We start from the raw sequence: 8,777 nt of genomic DNA on the forward strand, positions 1-8,777 counted from the left end.
ATATCTACAAGGAAAAGCCAATATTTAAAAGGAATAAATAATAATTAAATATTCATCTTTCTCTAATTTTGACGTTTGAAAAATAAAAAGGAATAGGTTAGAAAGTAACTGTGGGTACTTCGGATTTTCACCTCGGACCAAGGGCTGGCCTTGTAGTCATGCTGGCTTGACACCTTTAGTATCCCACATCGAAGAGAACTTCCCCCACTTTCTGCCTTGTAAGCTCTGAAGCGAAGGAGTAGTGTACCATCAGCTACTTCCCCCACTTAAGTAGCTGATGGTACACTACTCCTTCGCTTCAAAGCTTATAAGGCAAAAAGTGGGGGAAGTTCTCTTCGATGCGGGACACAAAAGTGTCAAGCCAGCATGACTACAAGGCCAGCCCTTGGTCCGAGGTGAAAATCCGAAGTACCCACAGTAACATAGTTTGAGAGTTGAATATAATAAAATAAAATAAATTTTTTTTATAATCACATTATTGGGGGGTGAGGGTTGGTCATGATAAGACTAAAGAAGATGTACCAAGTTAGTTACGAAGCTCAACCAACATTTTCTCAAGTCGACAATAGGTCGACTAAAATCTTCTTAGGTCGTTCATGTAGGTCAAGTGACATCTTCTTTGGTCAGCCAAGAATGTCGAGTGACATATCCTTAAGTTGATCACATAGGTTGGTCAACTTTTACTTAGGTTAACCAAGTAATACAATAATCTTCAAAAGAAGTGTCCATTGATTTTTTTCACATTAACATTTATTTTGTTCTAACAACCCACCATTGCATTTAATACTACTAAGCAACATTCCTTAAGCTAATTTGACATAACAAACAACCAATTAGCAAATCTATTGAATTGTTATCTTGACACACATTCCTTCAGCTAACCTGTGACATGACAGACAATTAATTGGCAAAATTTATGCATTGTAGTTTTCTGACTTAACCATCGGAACCTCCTTGGGAACTCTCCATTGATTGGTCTTAGTTTATCTAAGGTCTCTTCTTCTTTAGTTGGTGATTGGTTCAATTAAGAGGAGATCGGTTCAGTCTAAAGTTCCATCAGAGTTTTGTCGGGGTCGAAGTCCTCACTGCAATTCCATCATGTCTCCGAAATTCCACCTCCCATAATTACTATTATGTCATTTCTTTAATAAAAATAAGATATAAACATTTATAAATTAATAATTTCTATATAAAAAAAGGTATTATTAGGGGTTTCAAATAAAACTTCATTAACATATATTTTATTCCTTCCCATCGTGGAAGGATTAAATAATAGGCTTGATAAGAAAATGAATGAGATATTCTTTAGAAATTCTCTCAAGCTCCGTTTAGGAGTTCATAGGAAATGGAATGAAATGATCATAAGGGAATGGAAATGAATAGAATTAAGTAAAGAAAAGGAATGAAAAAGAATGGAATGGAATAGAATTAAGTAACCTTGTGATTGGATATTTTATAATAAAGGAATGGAGAGGAATGAAAATGAATGGAATGTAAGTAACCTTATTTGGGAGCAACATGAAGAGAATGGAATGGAATGGAATGAAATCATTTTATGACAATATTACTATTATACCCCTATTTTAAAATAAATGGTTGAATGAAAATTTGAGGTTTTAAGAAAATAGAGAGGAATGAGTGTTCCCTTTTACCCATTCCATTCCCTCCCACTTAAACTCCCAAACAAGGGAATGGACTTTCCATTCCCTCTATTAAAACTCTCAAACAAGAGAAAGAAAGAATATTCTAAAATTATTCTTTTCATTCTTTTTCATTCCATTCCCTCCTCCCAAACGAGGCCTTAGACTCCTTTCTATTCCATTTACTCCTTTATATTTTGAAACCTGTTCTTTTTTTCTTTTTTTTTCTTTCCATTTTATTCCCTGTCCTTTACTCTAGCAAACAAACAGCAAAAAGCAATATAACAAGACTAAGTATAAAGGTCACAAATTTGCAATTGTTTCTTCTTTCTTGTTAAACAACCAAATTAAAGATGTTTTTAAGTTTTTGCTCAAAAACAAGATGTTTTTAAGTTTTAAGTACGAAAAAGATCAAATCCAATCCAACGACATAGGACTATAATTATGGTTGTTAATTTGTTATCACTACTTTGCTTCAAGAATACAGTATGTGCTTCAAGATATGGGATCCTCTATGAGTTGTTTGAGTACCAAACTGGCCTACCCCTCTCATCATTGTAATTTATCAACTTCACGAAGGAGTTAGAATTAAGGCAATTAGATCACATGGTTTCGAATTTCATTATGTGAAAAAAGATAAAAACTGCAACTGAACTAAGAACCTGTTTTGCCATGACTTGGCAACAACAAATACTCGATCAAAACATTTTTTGTTGGTTAATCAATTTGCGTTCAGTGCAATTTGAAGCTGAACTTACAATGAAATGAAAACTAGAAAAGAAAAGAAAAAGTGCTAACATGGGATCTCTGGTCCATTAAAATTTAGCCAAACACAAACAGCCAGTACTTACTCTTTAAAAATAAAATAAAAAGAGTGGAAAATACAATTTTTGGATTATTGTTAATTTGATTCAAACATTTTGATAGTAATCAATTTAGTCAATATAATTTTCAACTTAAATAGAAATTAAATTAACTGCTACCAAAATATAATGAACAAATCTCTCTCTCTCTCTCTCTCTCTCTCTCTCTCTCTCTCTCTCTCTATATATATATATATATATATATACAATTATAGGTGAAGCTGAGAGAAACTCAAATTAGAATTTCAATTTTGCCCCATGTGTTCTAAATTATTTATTCTTAAAGAGTTTTATTTCTTAATTTTAGAATCAAATGTGAGACCACATCAAAAATATTCATCCGAGTGGGTTATTAAGTACAAAAACCAAAGAGTCTAAAATAAATGAATCCTTAAAAAAAAAAAAAAGTGCTTCACGATAAATTTTTTTTTAAAAGGACAATTTACATTTTATATCTAATAATATCCTTACAAAATTTTTTAAAGAGTTAAAAAAAATATAAAAATGACTATCAATAGTATTTAAATTATATATATATATATATGAATTATATTATGCATCTTATTATATATTTTTAAGTGTATCCATGCATATACTTGGTGTTACAAGCTAGTTAATAATAACCCTAAAATATAAGGATCAAAATAAATTTTTTTTTCCCAAAAAAATAAAGGAAGAAGGAAAGAAAACAACAGTGCTAAGTTGGGATCTCCATTCCATTAAAAAAGCTAAGTTGTAACCATATTAAATAAAATGGTAAATTATTTATAAAAAAAAAAAGAAGTCTACAAATATGACCTTTGAATCATAGCTTGTCATTTCTAGACTTTTGATTTGAACAATTAATTTTCTTGACTTTTGATTTGAAAATTAACTCTCTTGCACATTAGATTTGTGAAAAATTACACATTTTGTTAGTATATATTTTTATTAAAATTAAAAGATTCAATTATATTATGTAATAATAACATTTTTATGGGTTCTAATTAACTCAATTGATAATTTTTTTTCTAAAATAAAAATTGGTAAAGTAACTTATTATTGAATAAGAGATTTAGAATTCAAACTCATCTACACTAAAATTTTATTAGTATTTTGATTTAATAATAAATAGTAATTATCATAAAACATGCCCTATAGGTTATCAAATATAATAATAATAATAATAATAATAATAATAATAATAATAATAATAATAATTTAAAAATGATTAATAAAGTGGAGGAAACTATATGCACAGAAAAGAGTTTGTCCATACAAAACTAAAGTGAAGGGAATAACGATTTAAATCAAAAGTTTAAGAACTGAATTAACATTCACATTAAAGTCAGAGCATGATATTTGTCAAAATCCCAAAAAGGAAAAAGAAGAGAATGGTCTGGAATTCCTCCTTTTTGTTAAAAAAAATAGTTTCTTCCACTTTTTCCTTTAACTCTTCAGTAAAGAAATTTAATTCTTCATAATTTTTTAATTGACATAAAAAACTAATTTCTAATTATAAATGGTTTCATTTTTTTATATATTAATATAATAAGATTTAAATGTTTGCTTCATGATAATTATTGTTTATCATCATAATTCATACCAATATATTAATAGATTTTTTTTTTTTTGGTTATTAACAAAATTCCATTCTAAGCTTTGTATTTGACAATTTTTTTATTTAATAATTCAAGAAAGACAAAGTTTAGCTACAAAATTGATTGTAGTCTTATTACTCAATATCTTTTTATTAGAGATGAATTTTGACAAATTCACCATTAGATTACATATTCTTCTTATATCCTCCATACTTGCAAAATTTCTAGAAAATTAAAAATCAATTGCTATCTTATCAATAAATCATTTAAATTGCAAGTTTTTGTAATTTAAAATTATACATAGAATATAAGTTTATAGATCATATATATTAAATAATATTCAATTAACAAAAAATTTGACATGTGTATTAATTAAGAGTGTAAAGAATATACAATTAATAATATTTATTTTATTAAGTAATGTTGTAGCGTTAGACTACAACTACTACCAATTTTGAAAAGCTAACCATTGAATTACATATTCTATATAAAATATTATTCTTACCTTAGTTTGAATAAACAAACATGCTATGTATTCGGAAAATATATAGGGAAAAATTACTAGATACCCTTTATTTTCATTTTTGAAGCATATAACAAAGTAGTCTTATTTTCAAAATATATAACAAAATAACCCTGCTTTTGGAACTCGACATTGCTAACGTCGAGTTCCAAGCAAAATTCAACATCAGCAATTAATATCGAGTACCAAAATAGAAGTATTTTCCAAAATACTTTGACAAAATGGTTGTTTGGTTAAATAGTTTAAGAATAAAGGGTAAGTAGTCAATTTTTCTATATATATATATTCTGTTTTGTTTTCTTGGTCACCCCAAAAAAAGTGAGGCCCATAGTACTGGTGAGAAACCTCCTAGTAGAGCCGCCATTTCTAAGAGACGTTTCCTTGTTCTTCGCATTTTAATCCCTCAAGGAAAAGAAAAGAATTTCCATCCGCTTAAATATTAAACCGCAAACTGCTTCATTTCAAAATTTTCATTTGCTTTTTGTACAGAGTCTTTTGGCTGAATATTGCAAAAAATAAAGTTTATTTGTAATATAGGAATTGTTCAAACTTATTTGGAAAAATAAAGAGAGGCAAATTTCAGCAATGATGTTGCCAAAATTCTAAAAAAATATATGAGAGAGGAGAGAGCAATAATGTGACGGAGGGAGAGAGAGACAATTGAATTTTGGTGATGTTATTATCGAAATTCCTGCTCAAAATGCAAGTTGCCCAAAGGAGTGTGGAAAGATTAAAAAAAATAGGAATTGTGGCAATGGAGTTGCTAAAATTGTAGGGGTGAGGAGAGAGAAAAAAAAAAGAATTAAGGCAATGAAGTTGCCAAAATTGTGGGGAGAAAAAAAAAGAATTATAACAATTGAGTTGCTGAACATGTAGGGGAGAAAAAAAAAAAGGAATGTGGCTCGCCAAAATTGGAGGAAAAAAAAAAGAATTATGACAATTGAGTTGCCGAAAATGTGAGGGAGAAAAAAAAAATTGCAACTTGCTGAAATTGAGGGAAAAAAAAAGGCAATGATCAATGGCGTGGCCGAAATTGTGGCTTGCCATAATTTTTTTTTTCTCCAGTTTCGGTAAGCCACAATTCTTTTTTTTTTTTCTTTTTTTTTTTCCCTACATTCTCGGCAACTCAATTGCCATAATGTTGTGGACGTAGCACTTCTTAAATTTTTTTTTCACTTCGCCACAATTTCGGCAACTCCAATGCTTTAATTCTATTTTATCTCTCTCCTCTCCCCTACAATTTCGGCAACTCCATTGCCACAATTCCTATTTTTTCTCTCTCCTTTTCAGCACTTCTCCTATTTCAAGCACTCCTCTAATATGAGCAGCTTGCACTTTGGACAGGAATTTCAATAACTACCTCACCGAAATTCAATTATCTCTCTCTCCCTCTACCATATCATTTTTCTCTCATCTCTCATACTTTTTCTTAGAATTTTGGCTACACTATTAACGAAATTTTCTTCTCTCCTCATTTTTCCAAATAAGTTTGAATAGTACCCATATCACAAATAAACTTCATTTTTTGCAATATTTAGCCAAAAGACTCATTGAATTGCATATTTTTTACTAAATATTATTCTTACCTTGGTTTAAATAACCAAACATGTTATGTATTTAGCAAATATAAAGGAAAAAAATGACTAAATACCCTTTGTTTTTGAAGTATATAGCAAAGTAGTCATATTTTCAAAATATATAACAACATAATTTTGTATTTAAAACTCAATATTGCTAATGTGGAGTTCCAAGTAGAATTTGATATAAGCAATATCATGTCCAAATTTCTACTAAATATTATTCTTACCTTGGTTTAAATAACCAAACATGTTATGTATTTAGCAAATATAAAGGAAAAAATGACTAAATATCCTTTGTTTTTGAAGTATATAGCAAAATAGTCATATTTTCAAAATATATAACAACATAATTCTGTATGTAAAACTCAATATTAGAGTTCCAAATAGAATTTGATATAAGCAATATCATGTCCAAATTTCTGAAATACTTTTGACAAAATGGTTGTTTGGTTAAATAATCTAAAAATAAAGGATAAATACCGAATATCCTTGTAGTCACCCCAAAAAAAAAAGCGAGGCACACAGTACTGGTGAGCAACCTCGAAGTAGAGGAGAGGCGTTCGCAATTTACTCCCAGTCTCCCTGAAAAGAAAAGAATATCCATCCGCATACATCAAGCCGTTTCATTTCAATATTTCTTCATTTGCTTTTTGTACCCCAACACGTTATGATCTCTCTCTCTTAGCCCCCACTTTCCGTGTATGCCTCACTCTCCCTATCTCTCACCACACCCTCCCATTTCTTCTCTCCCTATAAATACTCACCAAAACCACTACCCAGAGGTTTCAGCATCTCACTAACCAAAATCTCCTCTCCACAACTCTCTCTCTCTCTCAAGATTTCAAAAGTTTTCAAAACCTTCATGCAGTTCAACAAAAACGCAGATACCATCAAATTCCTTTGCAGTTATGGCGGGAAAATCCTCCCTCGCTACACCGACGGCGCGCTTCGTTACGCCGGTGGCTTGACACGTGTCCTCTCCGTCGATCGCTCCATTTCTTTCACAGGTTCGTGCCTCTTTTGCTTTTTTCTTTTTTTCAATTTCCAGATTCAATTTTTGTAAATTCGTTTGGTTTTTTTTTTGTGAATAATTAATCAATTTTTTTGTTTCTTCTTGTTGTTGTTGTTACAGAGTTGATGGTGAAGCTCGGAGAGTTCTGTGGCTCATCGGTGAATCTGAGGTGTCAATTGCCGACCGGAGACTTGGAAACCCTAATTTCGATCACGTCCGACGAAGACTTGGCGAACGTTATCGAAGAGTACGATCGCGCTTCTTCGTCGTCGATGAACAACCGTCCTTTGAAGATCAGAGCGGTGCTTTCGCCGCCGAAATCTCTCAAACAAATCTCTCCTCCTCAAACTCCCCCCGAATCGTTGAAAAACTCGCCTTTCTACCGATTCGCTTCCCGGACTTACTCGCCGCCGGCCGGTTACTCAGTCGGATCTCGGAATTGCTTCCGGAAAACCTACCCGTATAGCCGCCAAGTTCAAGAGTATCCTTGGGTTTCAAAGATTTACACACATGGACAGATAGGATCTTCTTATACAACACAGACTTCGCAAAGCTTGGTACAACTTGTTTAACCGACTTTACACTTAAGCACAGAGACTGCGTGTACAAGTGGGCTTTTACACTGCCATTTGAAATGCACAAACTCCATTATCATCGATGGTGACCTTTGCGAGCGAAATATTCTACCTCAGTCAAAGATGAATTGGACGCCTTTCATGAATCTCAAATTCTTTAGTATAGACCACTTCACTTGGCCCTTGAATTGTTAATAGATTCCCAAACATAACTTAGGTGTGTTTTAAAATCTATCCTAGTTATGTGTTCTAAATTTGCACTTAGGATAATAAATTATAGAAATAGTTGCAGCTGTAATTCTCTTGAACTCAGTAAATATTTCTTTGATTACTAGGCTGAGGGTATGTTTGGTAATTTTTTTTTAAATAATTTTTTATTTTTAAAATTAAAAAATTTGTTTGGCAACTCCAAATGGATAAAAAACAAAAATTATTCTCAAAGCTCAATTTTCAAGGGGAATTGAAAATTTTAATTTCTAATTTTCAAAAGCTAATAAAAATATGTATTTAATTTAATGAATCTAACTCATTTAATAAGTTATCACTAGAGTTTAAATCTTAATAACAACGTATTTTAGTATTTTTTATTTTTTTTTTAAAAAAACTATCTTTTTAATTTCAACTAACCAAACATGTTTTTTTATTTCAAAAATATAAGACAATTATTTTTTCTTTATATTCTCAAAAACAAGTTTTTGAAAATAGAAAAACAATAATTGTTACCAAACATAACCTAAATTTTGTAGCCCATGCTATTACCAAGCTTGTTGTTAGGCTTAAAAGCAATTTTTTTTTTGTAATAAGCTTGAAGCCTCTATTTGATTTGATGAAGTTTGCATATTATAAAAATAAAAATAACAAGTTACAAGTTGCACGTCAGTTTATAAGGTTGATGTAAATTTTGTAATAGACCTAATATTACAAATTGTACTCCACTAAGTTTTGTTTTAATGCATTCTCAAAAAAAAAAAAAATTTGTTTTAATGAGTTTTTTTATATAAAAA

At 30.5% G+C, this 8,777-nt stretch overlaps 1 protein-coding gene across 1 annotated transcript; it reads left to right on the forward strand.

Moving 5' to 3' along the window:
• The first annotated feature begins 6,829 nt into the window (after window positions 1-6,829).
• LOC142631891 (uncharacterized) lies at window positions 6,830-8,101 on the forward strand. Its single transcript, XM_075806236.1, has 2 exons — window positions 6,830-7,193; window positions 7,319-8,101. Exons 1-2 carry the CDS (start codon window positions 7,049-7,051, stop codon window positions 7,768-7,770), a joined length of 597 nt encoding a protein of 198 aa, XP_075662351.1. The 5' UTR covers window positions 6,830-7,048; the 3' UTR covers window positions 7,771-8,101.
• Window positions 8,102-8,777: the final 676 nt, after the last annotated feature.

This window comes from Castanea sativa, chromosome 4, assembly GCF_040712315.1.
Source record: "Castanea sativa cultivar Marrone di Chiusa Pesio chromosome 4, ASM4071231v1".
Taxonomy (NCBI): domain Eukaryota; kingdom Viridiplantae; phylum Streptophyta; class Magnoliopsida; order Fagales; family Fagaceae; genus Castanea; species Castanea sativa.